General features: G+C 37.5%; 1 protein-coding gene across 12 annotated transcripts in view; it reads left to right on the top strand.

Moving 5' to 3' along the window:
• Positions 1 to 27,204, top strand: part of Pcdh15 (protocadherin related 15) — a 1,295,283-nt gene that overhangs the window by 1,142,414 nt on the left and 125,665 nt on the right. For all 12 annotated transcript variants that reach the window (XR_005871270.1, XM_040732073.1, XM_040732072.1 and 9 more), the window contains 3 exons: positions 10,253 to 10,369; positions 24,588 to 24,728; positions 26,019 to 26,131. Coding sequence is in view for 11 of the 12 variants with exons in the window: in XM_040732073.1 (XP_040588007.1) it covers positions 10,253 to 10,369; positions 24,588 to 24,728; positions 26,019 to 26,131 (371 nt within the window). In the remaining variant the exon portion in view is untranslated. The remainder of the gene's footprint in view (positions 1 to 10,252; positions 10,370 to 24,587; positions 24,729 to 26,018; positions 26,132 to 27,204) is intronic.

Genomic DNA, 27,204 nt, shown 5'->3' with positions numbered 1-27,204 from the left:
AAATTTTGGAGATCAGCCCTCTGTCAGATGTGGGGTTAGTGAATATCTTTTCCCAATCTGTAGGTTATCTTTTTGTCTTGTTGATTGTGACGTTTGCCTTACAGAAGCTTCTCAGTTTCAGGTGGTTCCATTTATTAATTGTCTATCTTAGTGTTTGTGCTACTGGAGTTATGTTCAGGAAGCAGTCTCCTGTACCAATTCGTTCAAGGGTACCTCCCACTTTCTCTTCTAACAGGTTCAGTGTGGCTGGATTTATGTTGAGGTCTTTGATCCATTTGGATTTAAGTTTTGTGCATGGCAATAGACGTGGATCTATCTGCAGTCTTCTACATGTCAGTATCCAGTTATGCCAGCACCATTTGCTGAAGATGCTTTCTTTTTTCCATTGTATAATTTTAGCTTCTTTGTCAAAGATCAGGTCTTCATACTTGTATGGGTTAATGCCAGGGTGTTCAGTTTGATTCCATTGGTCTATCTGTCTATTCTTTGAGACAATACCAAGCTGTTTTCAGGATTATAGCTCTGTAATAGAGCTTGAAGTCAGGGATGGTGATGCCTCAAGATGTTGCCTTGTCGAACAGGGCTTTTTGGCACTCCTGGGTCTTTTGTTTTTCCATATAAAGTTGATTATTGTTCTTTTAAGGTCTGTGAAGAATTGTGCTGGGATTTTAATGGGGACTGTATTAAATCTGTATATTGTTTTCCGTAAGATTGCCATTTTTACTATGTTGATCCTACCTATCCAAGAGCATGGGAGATCTTTCCATTTTCTGGTGTCTTCTTTAATTTCTTTCTTTAAAGACTCAAAGTTCTTGTGATACAGGTCTTTCACTTGTTTGGTTAACGTTAACCCAAGGTATGTTATGTTGTTTGGGGCCATTGTAAAGGGCCATGTTTCTCTGATTTCTTGAGTTTATCTTGTATCCTGCCACTTTGCTGAAAGTATTTATCAGCTGCAGGAGTTCCCTGGTAGAGTTTTTTTTTGGGGGGGTCACTTATGTAAACTATCATATTATCTGAAAATAGTGAAAATTTGACCTCTTCCTTTCCAATTTGTATCCTCTTGATCTTCTTTTGTTGTCATATTGCTCTAGCTAGAACTTCAAGTACCATATTGAAGATGTATGGAGAGAGTGGACAGCCTTGTCTTGTTCCTGATCTTAGAGGAATCGCGTTGCATTTCTGTCCATTTATTTCGATGTTAGCTATTGGTTTGCTGTATATAGTTTTTATTATGTTAATGTATGTTCTTGTTATCCCAGATCTCTCCAAGACCTTTATCATGAAGGGGTGTTGGATTTTTTCAAAGGCTTTTCAGCATCCAGTGAGATGATCAAGTGATTTTTGTTTCTTTACTTGTTTATATGGTAGATTACATTGATGGATTTTCGTAAATTGAACCAACCCTGCATGCCTGGGATGAAGCCAACTTGATCATGGTGGATGAGTTTTCTGATGTGTTCTTGAATTCGATTTGACAGTATTTTATTGAGTATTTTTGCATCAATGTTCATGAGGATTATTGGTCTGAAGTTCTGTTTCTTAGTTGTATCTTTGTGTGGCTATTGAAGCCTTGTAGAAAGAGTTTGGCAAAAAAGAAAAGCCGGGCAGTGGTGGTGCACGCCTTTAATTCCAATACTCGGGAGGCAGAGGCAGGCGGATCTCTGTGAGTTCGAGGCTAAGCTGGACCAACAGCCTCCAAAACAATACAGAGAAACCCTGTCTCATAAAACCAAAAAAAAAAAAGAGTTTGGCAAAGACCCCTCTGCTTATATTGCATGCAATACTTTGAGAAGAATTGGTATAAGCTGTTCTTTGAATTTCTGGTAGAATTCTGCACTGAGGCCATCTGGCCCTGTGCTTTTTTGGTTGGGAGACTTTTAATGACTGCTTCTATTTCCATAGGGGTTATAGGTCTATTTAAATTGCATATCTATTCTTGATTTATCCAGAAAATTGTCCATTTCCCAGTCACTATTTCTAATGGCCTGTGGCTGTTTTTTTCTTTCTGGTAACTGTAGGTGAGATGTGACAATTGAAACTTTAAAAACTCTCACAGATAACACTGAAGCCAACAACTGGAGTCCAGGTCACCACCCTCCACAAATGCAACCTCCCCAAGCTTGTAAAGTTTCTTCTGTTTTCCTGCTTCTAGCAGCATGGAAAGCTGTTCTGCTGATAACATAATTGCATGGTATTTGAGGAAGAAACATTTTTTCCCTGAACACTCACCACAGGGAAAGCATCTTAAAGACCTTCCCTTTGAAAAGTATGACCACAGGCATGGTTTCTTTTGTAAAGAAGAAGAAAAAGGAGAAAAGATAAAGTATTTAATCTTGAACTCACCTAATATTTGAAACCTTGACAGCTGGGTAAATCACCAAATGCTTGGGAGAAAGTATGTTTACATAATGAACAAAATAGAAGTTGGCCACAAATACCTGTGAAAGATTTACCCAGTGTCATTTCAATGGTCTAAAATAAAATCATACAAACTACCTATATTTTGTTGTAGATTTAGAGGGGACTGGAAAACAAACCTTTATTGTATAAAAACATAGTAAATTATATACTATGGGGAAATACCTAAATTCAAAAACAAAACTGTAAACAGTGTAAATAATGAGATCTAGTATGAAGTTTTGGCTCAAATAGAATATTAGCAACACAAGTCATCATACAAACAAGTTCTTAAAATCTAAGATATGGTGTAATTGCAGAACTAGCAAAAGTGCCAATCAGAAAAGCTGAACTTGCTCATAGGTGAATGACACCTTCAAGGGACAAGTGAAGACTGATGAGTGGCAAGGTTCCTTCATTGTTTATGACTCTATTAGAATGGCTACAGAGAAGCAGGTGGGGGGAGGGCTTCTGTGCAGAGAAGTGGTTGAGCTCACCCTAGCTGTGCTTGCCTTTCCCAGAATGCCATTGTGGGGCATGAAGGACTAGACAGAAGCTAAAGAATAAAAGATTTCCCACAGAGGCTGAAGTTGTGACAAACAGTGGGTCCTAGAAAGATCTTGTATTTTATTCTTTCAAAGGACTCTCGTCCAGAATAAAAAATGTTGCTCTGCAGAAGAATATAAACTAGACATTAGCTCTTTTAGAAGGAACCAATGTACAGGACCACAGCAAAAGCAACATTGACAAAACCTCCAACATCTGAGGGCCACTGAATAGGGTCCTGGCTTTGATTTGGACATAGTTCCTGGCTTAAGGAAGTGGCCTGTGCACAAAGAAGGCAGAAACTCTGCACACTCCAAAACGAGTGACAGTCACCATATTCCTATCTAAACAGAAGTATTTAAACAAAAATATAATTGTAGGAAACTATCTTTTGGAATAATGATTGTTAATCTTTACTGAGTACATGGAGCTAGAGAGATTGCTCTGTGATTGAGAACAGTCTGCTCTTACAGAGGACCTGGGTTTAATTCCAAACCCACATGGTAGCTCACACCACACCTGTAACTCCAGTTCCAGGAGACCTGATGCCCTCTTCATGTTTCTGCAGGCATCAGACATTCAAGCAGTGCACAGACATTCATATACACAAAACACCTTTACATGTAAAATAAAATTTAAAAACTGAAAAAAATACTGAGCTATTCCATGTGGTTATTTATCTTGACAAAAGTAACACATGGGGAGATGTGATTGGTTCTGACACAGAGAGTTGCTTGGGACCTCTTCATGTCCTACCAGTCTAGAATGTGAGGACTCAGATGTAACCTGTTTCCTCTAGACTAGAGGAAGCCAATTAACATGGCACACACGTTGAATTTGTCTCCTGAGCTGGAACAATTACATGGGTCTCTTAGAATGATATCAGTAAAGCATGACAGTTTCTGGAAGTCCTAAGTAAGTGTCTTATTCATGTATAAATGCAACACTTAAACTGTCACCAATTCATACTATACCCCTAATCGAAAAAGGAAGTCTTGTCACACTTTACAAACTGAACCTCCCTTCCATTGGAAGTGAATGAAGCTGTTAAGATCTCACTCTTACTAAGTCCTTGTCACCAGTTATCATAGATTCTGTTGTCCCAGCTACATCCAATCCATGCGCTATCCTTATCCTGAGGAGCTCCTTGCTATATACTATATGATACTTGGCATGTTTTGTGTCATAGTATATCACCAGAAAACTTTGGTTAAAATCAGTCATTCAGTTATCCAGGCAATAATAATTTACATCTTCAATGTCTCAGACTTGTCTCTCAGGAATATGTGATGGTACACTAATTCTTGGACATATTACACACACACACACACACACACACACACACACCATAGAAAAATAACTTTGAGAAACAGTAGACTACATAAAATCAAATGCATTTCTGCACAGCAGGACTTCATATAATGCTACTATAAATTGTGAATCTCAAAGAAATAAAATAACATTTTTATACAAATAAGAATATTTGTTCCTGTTTGTGAAGTCTCTTCTGGAACTAATGTTCCCAAGAATGATATTTGAGGAAACTATATTAGGTTTTAGAGAAAACAACTATTTGTTTGGTTGAATATTGAATTGGTACTTGTCTTAAATGTAGATATAACTCCTGCTCCAACTTGTGGGACATTCAACATGGGTCTGCTGGACACCTAGGAGAAAGATGGGGAACCGGAGATACGAAGAAGAATGACAAGACAGGATTCTGATCAAGTCGACAACCTTTATTTCATCCCAAAGGGATTTATATAGGGGAAGGGAGGAGGGGAAGGAATGGGTATTGACTGTAGCTGCAATGAGCCTGGCAGAGTAAAGTTCAGTGGGATGGGTAGGCCATCCTGTGTCCTCTGGTAACCTAACTGCAGATTCTAACTTTATCTTTCACATTCTACCTTCTATCGTATAAGCCTACGCCCTAGTGACTAGGCAGATAAGCTGCAAGTCTGTTTTCTCAGGAACTTGCTTCCTATCTTAAGAGGTGGTATTTCATCAATGTGACCTGGAGTCATGTCTTTTTCTATGAGGATGTGATGGTGCTATGGCTGAATTATGGTGAAGGCTCCCAACAAAGTCCTACCCATTTTCTGTCTTATCCATATCATTCATAAAATCTTTGAAAGTATGCAGTTGTTTAAGATCTGTAAGTTCTCAAGACAAATGAGTTATAGTAAAGACTTGGAGGACTGTTAAAAAACTACATTCAGAAAGAGATATTTTAAATGTTATCTGAGGGTTTTCTTCATTTTTGTTTAGATATTTTATGAAAATTCCACTCATGTCTTCTTCCCTAACATGTTATGTTGGGATTGTGATTCCCTTTGTTGTTGCCTCCAGATACCAGGATAATGGCTTAGGGTCTGTCTGTCATCACCAGATTTCATTGTGCCTTTACCTTTTATTAGCTGGATAGCAGTGAGCAATTTAAGACCTTCAAGCTTCATTTCTTATTTAAACCACATAACGAGTGTAAGCCTCTAATATAATGCCTGCAATTTCAATATTCTTTGAAAGTTCTTTGGTAGGTAATGCAGTAGTATTGGGGAGGGGAATATTGCTGATTGGCTCCCAAGGACTCTAACCTTATGAAATGATTAACCTATTGATAGATTATAGAAGACAGGGATAGGGGAGGGTCTTTGATATTAGAGTTGCTCTTTTCTCTTTGTTTTCTGGCCACCATGAAGTACAAAGCTTTTCTACAATGTTCTTCAAACATGGAACTGTGACTCAAAATAAATAATTCACTTTTTAAAGTTAATTTTCTCAGATATTTCGCTGCAGCAAAAAGTTTACGAACACAGAAATTCTCTCTCTCTCTCTCTCACGCACACACACACACATATCTAGGTATTTTAACTGGGGTTACTATTGCTGTGATGAATCATTGTGACTAAAACCAAGTTGGAGAGGAAAGGGTTTATTCAGTTTCTACTTCCGCATCACAGCCCGCTATCAAAGGAAGTCGGAGCTGGAACTTGGAGCCAACAGCTGATGCAAAGGGCATGGAGGAGGCATGTTGGTTATTGGTTTGTTCTGCCCACAAGGCTGCATATCTCAGCTAGTCTTCAGTATACACTGGAGTCCCACAGAACAGGCTCTAATAACAGTGAAGGATTGGACCTGCCAGCAAGGCTAGGAGGAAATGGGCAAAGAGCAAAAGCTTCTTTATATAGGTTTCCAGCAAAAGATAAGGCCCAGATGAAAGGCACGAGTCTTCCCATCCCAAAGATCCAGATGTGAGGAGGACCTACCTAACTCAAATTAAGCAAAAATCCCCCACAGGTGTACTATCATCCAACTTTGGATTTTAGTTAATCCCAGATGTAAGCAAATTGACAGCCAAGATTAGCCATCATTGTCAACAACTAAGAATCATCTAGTGAAGATTTTAGTTTCCTAAAACTATGGAGATATTTATTTATATTTAAGAAAGTCCCAGCACAAAACAGGAGAATATACTGTTTGTCTAAAGGCATTCATGTTATGACCGTACACTCAGGAGTGCAGGGATGAGAAGAGTCAGAAGACATACCACAAGAATGCAGCAAGAGAGAAGAAGACAGGTTGATCCTACAGGAAACACCAGTGTGGCAGCTCATACATGGAGCCCAGTGGCCAGGAAGAGAACTAATTGGCACAGACAGTAGAGCTAACTGTGCTTGACTGAGAAGAGCTAGAGAAGGGCACGGTGGCCAGATAGTGCCACAGGATAGTGCCAGTGCCAGACAGAATGGCAGAAGCATGAAGGCTGTTCCACCCACTACTTCCTAACACTGTGTCTTCTTGGGGAAGGGAGCAGCAGAACTGAAGGAGATTTAGGCCACAGCTGATTCATATTTCTGAAAAGCGTCACATTTTTGTCATGTCTTTATATTTCATTTTTGTGTGTTTCTTTTTCAACTTATTATTTGTTTATATACTTGCCAGCTAATTCATAGCATCCTGGAATGCTATTCAAATTATTCCCCAAACCTACTCTTTGGTATGAATAAAGAAAAACAAAAATGGTTTGCATGATTATTTTAGACTTTAATTTTGAAAATGAATACATGAAACTTGTATTTTCTTCCAGATAGCTAGCAATATCTTGAGGTCAAGTTTTATTTGCAGGATGCCTGGATTCAAATTACAAGCTTTACTGGTTAAAAAAACAACATAGTAAAAGATCCCTGGTGTTGTTTTAGTTGAAAACAGTGGTAACATTTAGAATGCTCTGTTGAAACACAAAAACTAATTTTTGTTCAGATCAACAAATATAACCACAGGAAAGAAACTATAATGGGTTTTAATGATAAAATTAACTGTAGGACAGAGGAAGAAATCTTTCCTTTTGCCAATACAGCCCTCTAGTGGGAGAATTGAGCATAATACAACATGTGTGGAAACAGAGTTAGTTATGTGTGGTTTTTCTTTGATGTCCCTGAACCATAACATAATGAACTATTGATTATGCATGTTGGCATTGCATTTCAATAAACAGCCTCATCTGAAACAGTGCATTGTGGGAGAATGATGGGCAATCTGCCACATATCTCAGCCACAATAGATATTATGAGACTAAAACATGTACAAATAGGTCATCAAAAGAAATATTGCTACATTATAACTATATCGATTTATTCTTCAAATTGTCAATGGCAAGCAAAAGTAATGAGGTGCATAAGCAACCTTGTAATGGCCTTCCGTTATTATAGCCTTAGGGGTGTGTGTGTGTAATCAGTTTATGAAGGCAGATACCAAAACACCCACTGTGAATTAACAAAGGTGAATCTGGTAAACATGTTCCCAGCAGAAAAAAAAAAAAAAGAAAAGGTCTTTGCTCTCAGTATCATCAAGAACTGAATAAATGCAACCAGAAAAAAGTACATCCTGATATTCTACCCCCAGAAAGTAAAATTTTCCAAAGCTTTGAGTTTCCTTGAGTCAGGGGCAGGCCAAGAATAGCTAGAGAAGAGACTACATAGGAGCACATGGAGTTTCTCAGCAGAAGGTCACCTGGTTAAAAGTGTGATGCTGGATTCTCCTTTTAAAACATAAGGACGTTACAGTTTAGGAATGCAAATTAGATTCCCATCTTTAGTTATAAGATACACTCATTAAATTAATCACTATTCTTGATAAAGCACTGGACAGTGTGTATACAAATGCATTCTCCATTTTCTCTCCCTGAGTCCCCAGACAAGTGTCTCTTTTCACCACCCCATTTGGAGAGCCAGCACTTCTAAGTTCATTTGCTAGTTCAGATTCTACACTCCATAACTTAGAAAGGAAGCATTCTTTTTATAGAAAAGGTGAGCATCACTTGTCTGAGGAAATGATACCTTTTATTTTTCTCTTTTGATGACTGAAGACTGTTTCTATCTAATACCATTGGGTTATTCTTATTCAGCCTACAGTACTGTGCATATAAAACTCACCTCATTTGTCAGACATAACCTCCCTGATCATTCTGCAAAAAGAGAAGTTTATAATGGTTTAATTAGTGCATTTCAAATTAGCATTGGGTAGAGAAGATGTGTCTGAATACATTGGAAAGAATATATAGAGTATTTTGCCATATTCATTTAAGAGCAAATGGGAAAAGTTATCTTGGAAAGGAAAAATAGGTAATTAACTAAATTTGCATAGTGCCTAAGTGTGTTTGACCTGAAGTACCCCCAAACAGTGCAGAATGTAATGCTTAATCAAACATTAAGGGAATCACTATAATAAACATTATTTAGTCAGAAATAAATGACACACAGTTCTCCCTGAATGATAAGGTGGTTAAGGAATGTCCTCCTCTCAGGAGACTTGATATATTATTTTGGACTCTCACAAATAATTAGATGGGTTTGGATGAAGTCAGTAACTGAACCATCACCTTTATGTGTCAAGTGGTGGTTGGGAGAGGTTTGTTACAGGAATGTCTTTATCTGGAGTCAAAGACTATCCAAGAGCATAATCAACAGTGCTTAGTTATCATGGGCATAACTTGATAAGTATCTACTTAATGATTGACAGTAAACCTTAACCACCAAAGTGAAAATGAAATCAGATGTATATAAAGTGCTTTGAAATTTTCCCTTAAGTAAATTAACTTTGTTGTCTGTCTATAAGCATATGTAATTATGAATACCATCACTGTAGTATGCTTCAGGGAAAATTCCCCCTTATCTTCCCTTTACTGTTTTATATTCATAAGAATGAACATCAAATCGGAGGACACAGTTTGCTCGTACAGTCAATTAAGTATGCAAGATATTCAAAACAAATAACAAAACATCATCTTATCCCATTTCCTGGTACTTATTTTTTTTTTAGTCTTGGTTTCTCTGTGTAGTCCTGACTGTCTTGGAAGTCACTCTGTAGACCAGGCTGACCTAGAACTTAGAGATCTTCCTGCCCCTGCCTCCCAAGTCCTGGAATAAAAAGGTATGTACCACAACCTATGCCAAGTTCAGAATGTAACTTTTTAAGAACTCACATTGGGAACTAGATGACTAGGTAGCTTGTTGGGTAGAGAACTTGGAAGTATGAAGACCTGAGTTTGAGACCCAGAAACCACACAAAAGAAGAGGAAGGAAGAGGAGGAGGAGGAGGAGGAGGAGGAGGAGGAGGAGGAGGAGGAGGAGGAGGAGGAGGAGGAGGAGGTGGTGGTGGTGGTGGTGGTGGTGGTGGTGGAGGAGAGAAAAGAAGAAAAAATAAAAAGAAAAGTAAAAGAAAGGAAGAAAGGAAGAACGAAAGAAAACCACTGGGCATGGTGGCATGTAATCATACAGTTCTTCAGGGGCAGAGACAGGCAGATCCCTGGGACTCATAAACCAGCCAGTCTGGCCTTCTGGTGAGTTCCAGGCCAGTAAGTGACCATATCTTAAAACAAAGAGGTGCAAACATCCACAGAGTGCCACCTGGAGCTGTCCTTTAGCCTTCAAATGTACATGTGAACACATGTATGCACACTCCACACACATGCTGGACTGGCACCCGTGGACACTCAGACATTCACACCATACAAGAAATTCTCTTCGTGTTTATAAGGTTAGAATTTACATCATAACTTTAGGAATATTCTGAGGCAAATTCCAAGCATCACTTGGGCCTTGAAAGCATGTGATATTCTACGGGTGGTCTCCAGATGATATCATGGACATAGGGACCTGGCTTCTCTGGAGTGTCAGTTGGGAAATAAATAGAAGAGGGAGGATGCAGCTTGCCATGATAAATATATTGGATGACATAAAGAGCCTAATTGACCTAACCATTTCCCTAATCTTTACTACAGCACCAAATTCTCATCTCTATTTTGCAGGACATGAATGACTACCCTCCAGTATTTAGCAAACGCATCTACAAGGGGATGGTGGCTCCAGATGCTGTCAAGGGGACACCAATCACCACCGTTTATGCTGAAGATGCAGACCCTCCTGTAAGTAGAGACACTGACCAATGATCTGAATTGCATGAGAAAGTATCCAGTTCCCAAGAAAGCAGTGAGGCCTTGAGGACCCTTCTCCTCGTTTTGGGAGTTCTTACTTAATAACTACACTTGACCACTGATGAAGTGAGGTAGCTGAGGATAGATACACTTTTTACTTAGATTTCAAAATTTTTACTATTTAGCATTAATGATGAAAACATGCAAAACTGTTTGCATTTGGAAACATTCACCATCATGCAGGGTCTCTATTTAAGTTCAGTTTTGTGTGGGAAAAATTCCACATTCTTGCTTTTCTGACTTATTTGTGCATGACCGTTTTATAAGAAAATGCTAAGACCACATATAACATGAGACTGCATTTTTATAAACAGAAATCTCAGTATTTCTTTCAAATACATTTAGAGGAATTTTTTCTTTAACCACGCAGACCATTTACCTATTTCAAAACATTCCAAATTGCCAATCAAGAGAGAGGGTGTTCAGCTAATACGTTATTATAACAGAAGTAAAGAAAAATTTCCCTAATGTTAAATTATTACATTTGATACCACTTTAATGTAATAGCACCAATATAAAATGTTCTGTACAAAACCTATAGTGCTTTCCACTGTAAATTTTTTTATTTTCTTAACAGAATGTTAAAGATTTATATTTTTACTTTGAGTGAAATCATGTTGCTAATGGATTCTAGAAAACACAAATAAACATATTAAGTTACAATTGAAAAGTCAGAAAAATTAAAGCCTTGAATCCTAAGCAAGTTAAAAATGATTTTAGTGCTAATATGCATAGTACTTCTAAACAAATTTTTGCTTAATGAAAAGTCAATGGTGACCACAGAATGTTAGCTCCAGCAGCGACAAGCTGTATGAAGTTTACTGCGACTATAAATCTGAACAAAAAGAATATGTTGATTTTGGAAGCAACAGTCTTTATCTCAGGAGCACCTTCCCTGGGGCATCAAAGCATTTTTGTAACTGACTTGTCACATTGGTGAAACAATCAGAAGTGCATATCTGTGAATACACCAACATTGACAAACAGCCAGTGTACACTGTCCACTGTGATCCAGAAGTACACCCATAACAATGAGCACCTACTGCCAACTGCCCACTGTGCTAATCAGTTTCTGCTGTAAAGAAACTCACAATCAGACAAGCTAGAAATTAGAACACAGTGTGCTTGGTCAATCAAGAACTTAGGCTATAGTTAAGTTTAGAGTATGCGTGATGAGTGAACAAATGATCTAGTTCCTCTGTATGAGGTACTCAAAGTCTTAGTGCATCTGCTTTTAGCATTCACAGCTTTGGTACCTGACAATAAGATCACCCTCATAAGGGTGAGAAATGATGTCCTGGTCAATGGTTTACTCTATATATTCTGCTCTGTTGTTAGCTTTTCTAGAAGAAGTCTCTGACTTAAACCCTTGAAGATTTTTAAATTAATTTTTATTTAAATTAAAAGCAATCTTATTTTACATACCAATCCCATTTCCCTCTCCCTCCTGTCCTCCCGTTTCCCCCATCATCCCCTCATCCCATTTGTTATGGTTTCTTATTGGCTAGCTCTGACTTAACTATTAACCCATAACTGCAATCTGAGTATTTCCATGTGTTCTTCTCTGACCAGAGAAAGGGTCCGGACCTCTTAGTTCTCTTGCATCCTACATGGATTCCCAGAATCTGCCACCTCTACTAGCCCCACCTCTCTTGCTTCCCTAATGGCCAAAAGTGCTTTATTTATCAACCAATAAGACAAACATATTCACAGAAGAACTTCCCCCATCATCTCCTCTTTTCTGTTGGGGAAGTCCTGTTATTTGTCAATAAAGTACTGTTGAGCCTATAGAAAACCTAGATAGGAGGGACTAGGAGTCGAGGAGGATTCTGGGAAAGAGAAAGACAAGAGAGTTCGAGATGTAACCGCATGGGGTAGGAAGCCGGGAACTATTCTCCGGTAAGAAACATACTCAGAATAACAATTATGGGGTAATTACTTAAGTCAGAGCTAGCCAGTAACAAACAAGCAAGGCCAACAGCTTCATAATTAATATAGCCTCCTGTGTGTTTATTTGGGACTCATGCGGATCTAGAACCAGGCTGGCGCGGCAGAGCCCAGGCGACTGGCGGGGGATAAACCAAAGCGGCAAAAGAAAAAGCTTCTCTTAACATTTTCTGTCTAAATAAAAAGAAAGGTTTTAACTTTAATATAGTCAAATCATATATAACAGAACAGTTATCAAGTAAGAACTATAGTTACAATATTTAGCCCATTAACATTTAGCAAGATTTAAAGAAAATATCATCTGTCCTATCTTTGTGAGTCTAAAGTCTTACATGTGACTTATCTTTTATCATAACTAAAGAAAACTGAAACTATAACTATCTGTCTTCAACTCCATCAAAAACCACGGAAGGATAAAAAAATACTAGAATTGACAGAGACATCTCACTACCTGGACAGTCACCTGAAGTTCCTCTGTAATGTTGGGTCCTCCATTTTCAGCCCATAGGCTACAGTGTGTCTGGCAGACTTCTCAGCAAAGCAGGAAATTTTAAACTGTCCATCTGTATTGGCAGTTTGTTAGTCATTTTTCTGTGTCCTGCAGAAAGTCTAGGAGACTCTTCCATGAAGCATGAACTCTGTAGGACTGTCCTTCTTGCTTTGTAAGTTTAGCAGTCACTTTCCTGTGGGTCCTGCATGTCCAGTTTATATAGAAACAGTCAAATAGTTCAGGCAAGAGCAGTTTCTTGCTCAAATGGCTAATCTTGCCAAGTTGAAAGTAAACTCCATAACAAGTTTCTTTGGTGCCCATCTTCCTCTCAAGCATAATTGGTGAGCCAGGAGAAGTTATGTCTGACTATCATGAAAACCATAAACCATTTAAATGCCATATATTCTGTAGGTTTTTGAAAGGTTTGAAGAAAATCTATCCATCTCAAACACATCTCTGTGTATCTAGAAAACCTAACTAACCTAACTATAAGTTTTGACTATTATAGGTAATTATTATAATCTATACTTAATTATACATTTCATTTTAAAAGAGTTATATAAACACAAATCTTAACAAGAGGATATATATATATATCACAAAATTGATCTTATATTTGTTGCAATAAATGAAAATCCATACCGATATGAAGTATTCCTTTCTATACCATAATCTCCCTTTTACCTTTAAAAAGAGATTGGTTGTGATCATTAACCATTTATAAGCAACCCCATTTAAATGAAAACAAAACTTATAAACAATATTTGGAAATTTGGGTGTTGTTCTTTGCAAACTGCTCCCTGCTGGTTGGGGGCGCTGTCCATATCATGACAAAACACAGAAACCTGATTAGGTCCTTGTTTTTTATAGTCCATTAAGGCTGTAATATCTCAGCTGTTTTAGATGTTGGATCACCTGGGCCACTGCTTCAGGGGGGTCTTGCTTCATCAAACCATAGAAGTCTGGAAGGAATCCACAGCTTTTCATTTTCTGTGGAAACATAAGCAAAAAAGTTTTTTTCCCAAGTAACCTGTCCTTATATTTAAATTTAGAAGTCAAAGCATTTTTAAAATATATAAGTTGGATTAATTCAGCAGCATTGATAACCAAATGTCTTTTAGCAGTTGTTGCTCCTTCCACAGCAATTAAACAATTCAAAGACAACACAAGAGCATGCAGTATCCAGACTCTCTGTGTATATTCCACCTTTACGTGGCATTTTTATTACTCTATTTCTTTTACTTTTATTTATTTATTTCTCTGAGGCAGGGTTTCTCTGGAAATCTGCCTGCCTCTGCCCCTGCAGTGCTGGGATTAAAGGCTTGTGCCACCACACCCAGCCATTATCCTGTTTCTTTTTCTCTTCCACACCTACACATATTTTTAAAACACACTGTAAACATTTTAGAGATTTTACTTCCTCTGAATCTGATTTTACTGTAAATCTTTATATTTTCTGGCCACTTGTCTTTTATCTGCTAAACAACATTGTTAAAATTGAAGCCGCAGCTGTTTTAACCGTTGTCTTTTCAAGATGAAGGATATAAGTTTACCGCCAGCACTGGCCACGCAAGTCTACGCTTGTCTCTAGCAAAACAGAGCCCACACAAGAAAATGCTGCTACCAAGAAGCCATGCTTCTCTCTGTTCTTCTGTTTTTAAAAATCCATTTTTAAGCTTTTGTTAAGTGGAAATTTGTGCTGCACGTTGAGGGCGCCATATGTAATGTGATTCTTCCTGCCAGCCTGGTCCCTGAGCCGTGCCAGTTCCAAATGAACCACAGGACGCTATATTAATTATGAAGCTGTTGGCTGTTTGTTATGACTTCTTATCAGCTAGCTCTGACTTAATTATTAACTCAAAACTATTAATTTGAGTATTTCCACGTGGTCTTCTCCTAGCAGAGAAAGAGTCCTGACCTCTCACTCCTCTTGCATCCTACATGGTGACTGACTGTGCCTCCGTTTCCCAGAATCCTCCACCTCTTCTAGTCCCACCTATCTTGCTTCTCTATTGGCCAACAGTGCTTTATTTAGCAACCAATAGGACAAACATATACACAGAAGGACTTTCCCCATCAGTTAATGGCTCCCTTTATTAAGGTATCTCTTTCCTTGCTCTTCTCTATTCTTCCCCAACTCGACCTTCCTGACCTGAAGTTGTTTTTAAAACTATCCAAGACCACATTCCTGTGGAAGAAACTGATAGTTTGCACCCTCAGTTCTTTAGTGATTATTGAAGTATCTGATAACTGATGATGACAACAACAACAATTATGATGATGATGATAACTTTTTAGCAGGTAAAAAATAGACTCAGATTATCCCATTGGCTGAGCATGTTGGCTTCAGCTGCTGCATTAAGGTACAAATTTCTTTTTTTTAAAGATTTTTTATTATTTTAATTTTAAATAGCTTGTTTTACATGCCAATCCCAGTTCCCTCCTCCCGCAATCCCCCACCATCCCCTCCCAGCCTCCCACCATATTGCCAATTCCTTCCACATAGGGGATATCTAGAGTCTGTCATTTCACTCAGGGTAGGGTCCAGGCACTTCCTTAAGAGTCCAGGCTGAGAGAGCATCCCTCTTTGTGCTATGGACACATGATATCTGTTTGTATTCCAGGGATAAACACTGATCCACTGCTCAGGGCCCCATAGTTTGCCGAGGTCTCCTCACTGACTCTCATATTCGGGGGGTCTGGATCAGTCCCATGCTGGCCTCCCAGCTGTCGGGCTAGGGTCCAAGAGCTCTCCCCTGTTCAGATCAGCTGTCTCTGATGGTTTTGCCAGCCCATTCTTTGCCAATTTGCTCATCGCTCCTCTCTGTCACTGGGTTCCTTGGGTTCAGTTCAGTGTTTAACTGTGGGTGTTTGCCTATGCTTCCGTCAGTCACTGGATGAAGGCTCCAGGATGGTTATAGACAGCAAGTTCATTATCAGGAATGGGCATCCGAGGTGGTCTCTCCACTATTGCTTAGCTTGCCAATTGGTGTCATCCCTTTAGATCACTAGAGGTCACACTGTTGCCTGATCTGTCTTCTAACCTATGATTCCCTCTTCCCCCTATTCTACCCCCCCACTCAACCTTCCTGTTCCCCCATGACCTACTCTTTCTTCCTCTTCTCCCCCTCTATTCTTCCCAGCTCCCACTCCTCCCTACCCCCGCTATGTTCCCCATCTGTTTAGAGGATCTGGCCTCATTCCTCTTCTCTTGGGTATAAGGTACAAATTTCTGATTTAAGTTTCCACTCTTGAAGGATTAGCAGTGTTTCATAATAGCTATTATTTGGAGTTTAGTTTTTTACCTATTTCTACAGATTTGTTCCCTTGAATTAAGATGCCTATTGTTTGGATGTTTTCACACAAGTGCAAAATAGTAACCCAAATCCAAGGAATTTTTCAGAAGAAAAGCACTGTGCATGTAATTTTAAATTATTATAATTTTGTTCTTATACTTTGATATTGGTTTCATAAAATCATGTATTTCACAGATATGATTGTACAATGCTTTCTTCCCTCCTGAGGTTATAAACATTTATCAATAGATAATAATTTTAATTTGCTATCTGTAGAGTTTCTGTCCTTGAGGCAGAACTTGAGGCTATTACTGCCTAATATAGTACTAAATGTTTATTTGGTGACCTCTGTTCTAAATCAAGTTCTTCAATAGTAGGAAACTCACTCCATTTTTAGTCCCACATATTCCTTCAGTACATAATAATCAGCTAGGAAACATTTGCATAATGTAATAAATAGATAAGGTAATGTTTATTTTTGTGCTCTTCAGTGTTGGCAAATTTGCAAGAGCCTCCGAAATCTGGCTATATATGATATTCAGAAGATTTGCTGCCTCCAGGCTTCAGTTAGGTCACTGAAAAACTGAAATTCAAGAATGATGCATGTTTATTCTTAGCATAGCTTCTGACCTCTCCTGTCTTAAGTATCATTGCTATTTAGAAATTACTTTTATGTTTAGAAACTTACCATGTCTTTGTCAAGACATTCTGTTTGATTTGAGGAAAGTGAGAACCACACATTTTAAACTATAAAGTAGTAACAGCAAACTGTTTGAAGTATCAAATGCAGAGACCTGGTGCAGTCTCAAAAGCCAGAGAGAACACTGTTTCTGAATATAAATTAAAAATTATAAAGTTGTGCAAAATTAAAGTGCTCTGGAGGGAGGAGCAGTCTTCCAGGACCCCAACACTGTTGGGATTTTCTCTCCCCCTCTACTGAGATGGCAGGATTGACATTATGTGCTCACACAGAATTGAGGGGATGTGGATTTCTGGAAGAAAAAAACCTGCTAACCTTGTCTTTCTGCTTACTAGGGACTTCTCACTTCAAACTCTCACAAAACAAAACTGTAAGTGTAATTTCCATTCACATATCTTGATTCTTTCTGAAACTTTGAACTCATCACATGGGATTCAGTTCATAGGAAGGGTCATAAATTAACCTATTATATAACTAGTATTAAAATTAAGTGTCTTCTGTCAACACACAGCCATGGACCAACTGGGATACATAAGTGAGGTTGACTGTTCACCCATTTCTAAGTGAAGCATGGAAGCCCACAGAAACTCAACTCCTTAGTGTAATCTTCCATTTCATGTATTTTAGGATTAATAAGTTTCTCATTAAATGGGGCACTAAGGAGAACCTGCTTAATGCTAGCAACTCATAGACTTCCTTATTTTCAAATAAATCATAATCTTAGAAAATTACTAAATAAAATCCCCATAAAAAGATTATAAATTATCAATAGCAATTGGTTTAAAGTCTATTCCTAAACAGTAAGTAATATTACAATATTTCTTCAGAAGGAATAATGAGACAGTAGTCACCAGTGTGATGAATTTCATATCCTTCTATGAACACATGAGATTTAGCACTTCTGGATTTAGACAAGCCTCCAAGGAGTTATTTTGGGCAGTGTTTGTACAGATGTGTTTAACAGTCATCCTCACCATTCAGGGTACCTCTACAGATCTCTACAGTGAGGGAAAGATGGCCATGTATTTGATTTCTATGATGAGTACCTTGTACTTTATTAAAATGCTGTGATGTCACCAGGAACGCCAGCTGATTGCTGTCCTCTGAGAAAGCTTGCCCGTTGTTCCACATCATTTTATAGCCAGTGAGTTCATAAGAGGAGTCATCCCATTTTGATCCATAGCTTGCTATTTACTTGCTCAGTATGTAGCACTGAGAGCTGCCCAGAACCAGAAATGTTATGAAATTGCGTTTTTACCTCTGCTTAGTGTGTTCATCTGTTCTTTTCCATTGGTATCTTTACTGATCTATTTTTCATCACTCTTCATTTTCCAGCCTGTGTTGTAACACTGCATCAATTCAATTTATTGCCAGCTATGCAGCAGAAGCCAACTGTGACTCCACAGTCTAGTGTATGTGAGGCATATACAGATCATAGGTTCCTTCCTTCACCCTAAAGCTGAACAGAGATGCAATCATGGTCTACTTGCACCATGAATGGCTTACAAACACTGAGGTGACATGACCCAGCCCATATCCCTTTGGTTTCAGAAACTTAATTAGATGGAAAAAAACATGGAATGGATGTAGATGGGGTTTTTAGATGACTGTGGGTTATAGCTAGATTTGAAGGCAAAAAATAAAATGAGAATGCAAAGAAGGTTTTTATGAGGCAGTATAAACGTGGTTAATGTTTGGAAATGGCTTATTAATGCATTTTAAGTTTCTGGCTCTTATGGCCTCTCTGGGCTTACATTATGTTAGGTAGCATTATAATGATATGGTATAGCTAATGTATCATGAACTGTAAGTTACTAAAAACAGTAAAATGATTACTATTACTTGTGATCAATACTATTTTAAGATGGAAAATATCACTGGTCTCATTTAGAAACTGCCAATGTATCAAGGGGCTAAGGGGGTATCTTTGGTTAGTTTTTATTGAAAATACATTTTTTTTCACACAATATATTCAGGTCACAGTTAACTTCCCTCATCAACTCCCAAATCCTGCCTACCTCCCCACCTGGCCAAATCCACGCCTTATTTCTTTTCCTCTTTAAAGAAACAAACAGGCAAATGCATCAAAATGAACAAAATAAAGAAAAAGTACAAGAGAAGTGCAGCACCCAGGGACACACAAAAAATTAAAACATAAATTGTAAACCTTCACATACAAGTGAAAGACCAGGTGCCAAACAAAGCAACGAGATAAAAGCCTTCAAAAAATGTGTTGAGTTCACTTTGCATTGGCCATCTACTGCTGGGCAATGGTCTGACCTTAAGTGTAGTTGGTATACCCAGTGAGACTCTCTTGGAGAAACTGTTGTTTTTTTATGAGTGGTTGTCAACTAGAAATAGTTGTCTTGGGTATGGATGAAGCTTGTGTTCACTTCCAGCTCTTACTTAGCTCTTGAGACCTCAGGTGGCTTGGACCTGTACAGACCCTCTACATACATGCTGCCACGGGCTCTGTGAGTTCATGTGTGTCTGTGCTGTTTTGTCTAGAAGACGCTGTTTCCTTAGCAGCATCCATTTCCCTCTGGCTCCCGCAGTCTTTCTGCTTCCTCTTCCACAGAATTCCTTGAACCCTGAGTTGGGGAGTTTAATGAAGATATCCTACTTAGAATTGGATATTCCAAGGTCTCTCATTTTCTGCCCAATGTCCAGTTGTAGGTCTCTGTATCCCCCATCTACTTCCAAAAGAAGCTTCTGTGGCAGTGACTGAGTGAGACACTGATCTGTAAGGTATAACAGGGTGTCATTAGGGCTCATTTATGTGTTATGATCCTTTAGCAACAGAACAGTAGTATTTGTTATTCTCCTAGGCCCATGACTTATCTAGTCTCATTTTCTTGGCTATCCAAGCAGTGTCAGGCATAGTTCCCAATTTTTTTTCTAAACTGCTTACAGAAGGTCTCCATAAGAATTATTCGTAGCATCCTAATTGAATATCTGGGTATTCTAAAGTGATCATATGCTGAACTCCAGTTTATGCTATGTGAGTGAGCCCCACACTTTCACACACTGATCCTTCCATTTCTAAGCAGTGTATCTTGTCGCACCTTTGCTTAGCTGAGGATAGACACTGATTTCTTAGAAATATGGGGTTTTATTTTGTTGGTACATATAAAACATATTTTGACAAGCTATTAGAGCCTTCTAATGTTTTCTCCTTAACACCATACGTATATGATCCCTACTCTTTTATGTTATTTAAAGTGCTATAAAGCCAAGATAATTTTATCATTACTTTTGTGTTTTGTTTTTTCCTGTCTACTGGAAATAATCTACACACTAGTAATTAGATATTGATTCTCATGTTAATATTCCCTGATATTTATGGCTCCTTATACACAAGTTTGAATGTTCATTAACTGAAGACAGTTTCCCAGGGCTTCAAGAAAATGGGTTTTGCATGAAACAGCATCAGCTCTACATGGGCCCCCCAACAGCTACTCCTACATTTATTTAAGCACTACGCCCTTCAATTCTTACATATAGAAAACAGAACAAAAACACACAACTGAAAGCTGGACCTTGTGAACATCAGCTCCCCATTTTCCTCCCCCTCTGTCCTTGTCAACCTCTGTTCTCTTCTCTGTTTCTTTGACTACTTTAGATTCTTAATGCAAATATAGGTGATATTTCTACTTTTATGCATTCCTCATTCAGGAAGAATTAAGTAGTATTTTTCTTTATGCACTTAACTGTTTGGAGCAACATCGTGTTCTTAAGGTGGATTCCCATTGTTACAAATGGCAGGGTTGCCTTTTCTGCTATGATTGTGTATACTTGGCAACCTTTCCACTCTATGCATACAGTTTTGTGCATATAGAACACATCTTTGCAGTCTGATCTACCAGTACACTCCTAAGTCGTTTCTGTGATTTGAACACATAATAGTTCCAGTGAACATCGGCTGAAAATATTCCTAAGAGACCTATTTCAAACCTCATGAAGGCAGCAGTAGTAGAAATTCTTGATTTTTAAATTCATTTTTAGTTTTTATTGGTATGTATGTGTGTGAGGATATAACACATGCATTTGTGACCATGAAGGCCAGAAGAGGACGCTGTAAACCTTAGAACTGAAGCTACAGGCAATTGTAAGCCACCAGTTTTGGGTGCTAGGAATGAAACTTAGGCCCCAAGAGGAGCAACAAGTACTCTCATCCACTGAGCCATCTCTCCAGTCCCCAAAATCCCCTGTCTTATCATTTAAAAGTAGGAATATTTTATGGGAGCAGAAACAGGATCTCAAATGATCCACTCTGGTCCAGGTCCAACCTCTAGGTTATGTGATCTGTTTTGTAAGGGAAGTAGGGAATTTGCTGTTTCTTAGCCTAGCAAATGTGTCAGAATTAGAAAGTTATAGAATAGTATTATTTGATGTCTTGAGAGTTATTTTTCCCTCTAATAAGCATATTTCCCAAGATCTTAAGTGTGAAATAATGTCAAAGAAATGTTTCTTGGCACTTTAAAGCTATAGTCATACCACAACTGCATGACTACTAATTACATGGCATATGACATGAAGACTCCTCCTATCAGACTTCTGTGTTACATATAGATAGGCAGAAAATGAAAAACAGATCTTTGGGATAAATTGAGCTTGACCCATATTTCCTCTTTATCATTTTTATGGATATCATAGTATTTCATTAGAATTACAAAAAGTAATTGACAAAATTATCATGAATGATGAAAAATGCTAACCACTTTTTAGTAATTCCTTGTGCTAACTCATGCTTGGAAGATTGTACATGAATTACAATTGTATGTCAATTATACTTATGCAGTAAAACAATGCTGTTCTCAAAGACACTAAAAGAAAGAGTTTTTGAAACCATGCCAGGGAGAAAAACAAATCTTCATGTATCTGGAAAACAAATTACTTATTATTTGAATTTCATGATGATGTGTTAAGTATTTCCTGATATAGCATGATCACATTACTATAAATGAAGTTATGTGAGTCTGAGTAATTACTTGTTAAGTATGTATTAAAGAATAACTAAATGAGGTACCCTGCGATAGTAGGAATCTAATTATTTTGGTCCATTACAGTCTCATTGAAATTCCTCATGTTTGTATGTTTGCAATATCTTTCACACAGATCTGCAATTGCTGTCTGTACTAATTAATTCTATCTTTACCATAATTAAGTCAAAACATGCTGCATTTAACCCATAAGAATGGAAGTCTAAAGTAAAAAATGTACTAATAACAAAAAATAATTCAAATTGCTTATAATTTCTTCATATAAATTTATATTTACTTTTCCATATTAATGATTTCTATCTTATGGTATGGAATTATACTGAGTTTCAGTTTCTAAGAAAACCATACTGTATGTACCATCCTGATAAAATTCTTATATCTGGGCCCATAGGCTATAGAGTATATCATATCACACTGTCAGCATATTTATAATAAGTAAGACTCATAGTAATGTGTCCATAGCAATGCAGGCTTGTAAATGTCAATTTTAGCAGACAAAAGGTATTGCAGAGTTAATACCATCTCCTTTACATTTAAGAATATAAAATTAAATTTCTTGTGTTGCTTCTTCGCTTATTGGTTGTTTTATTTGCCTGGGAGACTTTCACTGAATGCCTTGTCTGATGAAGTGGTTTATATTGACAGCAAAATTTTCCTGAAAAAATGTAAGAATATACATAAAATGCACAAAGAAAATACATATTATAATCAGATTGCTTCCCAAAAGAATAAAGTTAAATAGATATTTTTAACACTCAAACTGATAAATATGTATACATATGGTGATATACTAACATATATATGTATATATGCTATTATGTGTGCATGTGTATAATAATATCACTTTGAGCTTAAAATATGTTAAAATTACTTATCAGGTCAAACTAGACATATAATATAATTACTACACTCTGTTAATCAGAATATATTTTGTGTCTCTTGGGATATGTGTCTATAGAGTGAGGAAAAAGACCTAACACACATAAGTAATGATGTGGGGGTCCCTGTAACCACACCACATCCTTATTCCTCGTCTCTGGAGAAGTCTATGTATTAGCTATCATCGCTCCTTAACCCGTAGTGAATATCATAAGCATAGAATAAGCACAAAGAAAGCTGTCTGTCTGTCTCTCATTATCCCTGCCATCTTCAGAAATAAATGTAAGCTATGGATGGGAGTATGTGAACAGATTATTAGTGGGTAGAAAATCCACAAGCACATAAAGTGTGACATAAATGAATTAAGATTAGAGACATCACTATTTCTAATTTTTTAAAAAAAAGGGGGGGGGCGAAGGCTAGGCGGTGGTGGCGCACGCCTTTAATCCCAGCACTCGGGAGGCAGAGGCAGGCGGATCTCTGTGAGTTCGAGGCCAGGCTGGACCGACAGCCTCCAAAACAATACAAAGAAACCCTGTCTCGTAAAAACCAAAAAAATAAAATAAAATAAAATAAAATAAAATAATAAAAAGGGGGGGAAAGGGCATTTAGTGAAGCATCATGGTACATGTCTATGATCTTAGCATCATGAAAACTGCCGCAAAGTTGGGAACTAATATTTCAAAACATGAGCCTGTAGGGGATATTTCATATTTACACTATCACAATAAGTAAACAGAAATGTGTGAAACAATTCCAGGTAAGACTGGCGAATAACAATAGCTTAGGGGCACATCTTAAATGGATCCAGGGAATCATGAGCACAAATTTAAGAAAATGGAAGCCTGTCAAACTGGTGTATCAGGAATAAAACAAAGGTATCCAAGCATAAATAGCAGCAACACATGAGGCAAAATGAATAGTGATTTCCAATTAGGTAGGAAAACAATGAAACATTTTCAAGATCTGTTATCCCCATGTGAGGAGTCTAGATTTATGTCTTTGATGGAAAGCACCAGAGGGTTAGGAACAGCATTTATGAGATTGAATTGTCTCTTGCTTATGTACTCTGGCTCCTGCTCCCTCTCTAGGTTTCTGTTTGTTTGTTTGTTTTTTATTTTGATACAGGGTCTTACTCTGCATTCCAAAATGTCCTGAAACTCACTAGGAAGCACAGGTTGGCCTTTTCTCTTTGAACTCACATGCACTGAGATTACCAGTGTGGACCACCACTCGCAGCTGAGAGTGCTTTTATTTTGAAGACAATTTTAAGAGAATGAAAGCAGAGAGCCACATCAGTATCCAATACAGAAAATAAGGTGGTTGTAAAAGATGGAAGGAAATCAAAGTATGAGTTGTCCACAGTAGTCAAGACTATGATGACAGTTGGTTGTAGATTATTAGTGGATAGGGGGATTGGTGAATATTCTCAGGTGTAGCCATTTAGCTATAGTGTGGATACATAAGCTAAAAGAAACCAGTGTTCTGGATTTATATGAGCACAATTAAAAGTGAAACAACTGTGGCAGAAAATAAAATATTCACAGACAATGGGTGTTTAGGGAGGCAGACAACATGTAGAATGAAAGTAAAGATGGCTGTGGAAGTATACTAATTTTTCCCCTCATAAAAATCATTTTACCAAAGCCTAATTGCAATGCACTTCATTGGTTAGAGTTGAATTGTTCACAAAGAAAATATCCTGTCAAATTTTAACACAGTGCGTGGAACCATGACAATTTTTCTTTTCTACAAAGGCATTTATTTTAAAAGTCAGCTTATTTCCACTGATGTTCTCTACTTCCATCCTGATAGATCAATGATTTCATTTCAGGGTTTGCCTGCAAGTCGGGTGAGGTATAGAGTGGATGACGTGCAGTTTCCATACCCTGCCAGTATTTTTGATGTAGAGGAAGATTCTGGAAGAGTAATAACTCGTGTCAATCTTAATGAAGAGCCAACAACAATTTTTAAGGTCAGTGTGACATCTATTTGACATTTAGCCCTGAGGGTTTTGCTTAACAGTTGTCAATATGATTTTCTTTGCATTTTTCACCTCTTTGGTTTTAAAAATACCATTTCTCATTGAAATTTGGAAATTGTATTTAATAATTACTTCATATATTATACATTTGGTATAAGTAGAGACTACTACTTGATCTTATAATGAGAGTCTATGCCTTACAGTAATTATGATAGTCAGTCTGTACTCAATTACATACTGTCCATACCAACACAAGGAATACTCTTATCCTAATGGCTATATGGCATTCTGCTATGCCAGTAAAACCTTTACATTTTTCTTTGTGTTTCTAATTCTGCTATAGTAGATCATTAGTTCTCTACTGTGCTTTTATAGCAAGCAACTCTATTGTTCTGAAATGACTTGTGTGAATGCCATTGTACACCTGCTTACAAGCATAAGTGCCCACAAGTACGATTGCAGAAGCAAAATCACATATTCTTGACAGATAATGCTTCTAGAAAATTTGAAGAAAAATATCCATTAACCTAAACTGAGTTGCTTTGTAGTTATAACCTATAATTTTCACAAAAGCATACATCTCTGTGAAAATGTTTGGCATGCCTTAGCATAAATATTAGAGCATTTCTTTGTGTATTATAGCTGTTAAGGGAAAGTACCAATTAATAATGTAGTAATAATACATAGATATTACCTCATGAGACTAAAACTTTTCAGTTTATGTATCTGAATAATGTCCACTATGTAGTGTATGTTGGTTTTAAATACACTAATTGTTTTAAGAGATTACATAATAAAGTGTTAACTATAGAGGTTGCCTGTTTTATTCTCTAGAGAGAAACATTTCTACTCTTTATCTTGAGAAAATTCACTGGAAAATTAGTATTTTTGTAAGTAAACTAATTATCATTTTGCTGTTGATACAACTAGAGTTAACACCTTTTAAGTAAGTGTGTTGCACTGACTGTAGAAACCCATTTAGAATTACACAGAACATCATCCATATACTCTACGAGAAGTTATTTTTTTTCTTGGTAGCTTTAGTAATTCATTTGATTTTTTCAGGCAAGTAAAAATGACATTACATAGCTAGCTGTTTATGAAGATTATGGGAGAATGTAGCATATTCTAACATGATAACTCTTTCCTTGAAGGGACTAGAAAAATGATTACTTCTTCCTGCAACTGGAACCAGGAACAAAATAGCAAAATCTTTGATACTGTCTGTATTGGCATTTTCTCCTGTTCCTAATCTATATGTGGATCTTGTCACTTTTTTAGCTGGTGGTTGTGGCCTTTGATGAGGGCGAGCCTGTGATGTCCAGCAGTGCCACCGTGAGAATTCTCGTCTTACATCCTGGAGAGATCCCACGCTTCACCCAAGAAGAATATAGGTATGAATTTCTATCAGGTTTTTAAACACTGAGCTCTTAGTGTGATTTAGAGGCACTCTCAAAATTGATCTGAGTTTACCAATAATGTTGGCTTTCAACTCCAACTTGATTTTACAATTAGAACAGAACCTTTGAAGACAGGCAATTATTAACAACCGTTTAGTATGAAGTACTTTAGCAATACTTCAGTGAATAGCTGATCCTTTATAAATAAGTAGTTTTGTTGAAATATAATTGTATAGTTCTAAGTCATTAATGAACCCAGTGGTGAAAAACAGATGTTTAGTCCTCAATGTTACCAGTACAATGTGACCTCACTTCTGATGTATGATCTACAGCAATACTTAGAGCAAGAATACTTTCAACTCATCAAGTGAAAAGAAAATAATTCAGAAAAACCAATGATCTGAGACAGTTTAGGGAAAGTTGGAAACTGTAAGCAATGTCTTGCTGGTCAGAATTCTCTTTCATGTGCTCTTACGATGGCACCAAACAAAAATATCCTAGACGTCATTTTTATGGTTATGGGGGCTAGCTAATCGAGACTCTCTGGGGCACTAGCATCATCAGGATCAGATTCCTACCCTTCTTGCTCTGTCTCACATGGCAAAAAAAAGTCAACTCTTTGTGCATTCTCATTATGTGGTCCCAAATGTGTATGTGCACATATATGATCACACACACACACACACACACACACACACACACACACACACACACACACACGCAGTTTATAATTCTGTAGCCATCAGAAATCTCTACTCTTCCTGAGCCTTAATCAAACTTTCACCTGAAGGAGACACAAATCAGCATGACTGTGTGAGAATCTGAGGCACACCTGTACTAACAGGGAATGAAGTCAAGCTCCAAGCTGGGGCCCAGAGAAAGGGCTTGGACTCCTTCAGGCAAAGGCTTGAAGCTTTGAGGCTATAATGAGAATCGAGACATCGTTCATTTAGCTTTCTTTTCTATATACCCTTGTTCGATACTAATTATGAAAAACGCATTTTTTTTGCTCAGTAAATAATTTAGCATTTCCTACTGTGTCCGAATATAAATACCAACTACAAATT

The sequence above is a fragment of the Mesocricetus auratus genome, unplaced genomic scaffold (assembly GCF_017639785.1).
Source record: "Mesocricetus auratus isolate SY011 unplaced genomic scaffold, BCM_Maur_2.0 Super-Scaffold_100027, whole genome shotgun sequence".
In the NCBI taxonomy this organism is placed as follows: Eukaryota; Metazoa; Chordata; class Mammalia; order Rodentia; family Cricetidae; genus Mesocricetus; species Mesocricetus auratus.
Note: the sequence above shows the minus strand (reverse complement) of the source record. Positions and strands in the feature narration are given on the sequence as shown.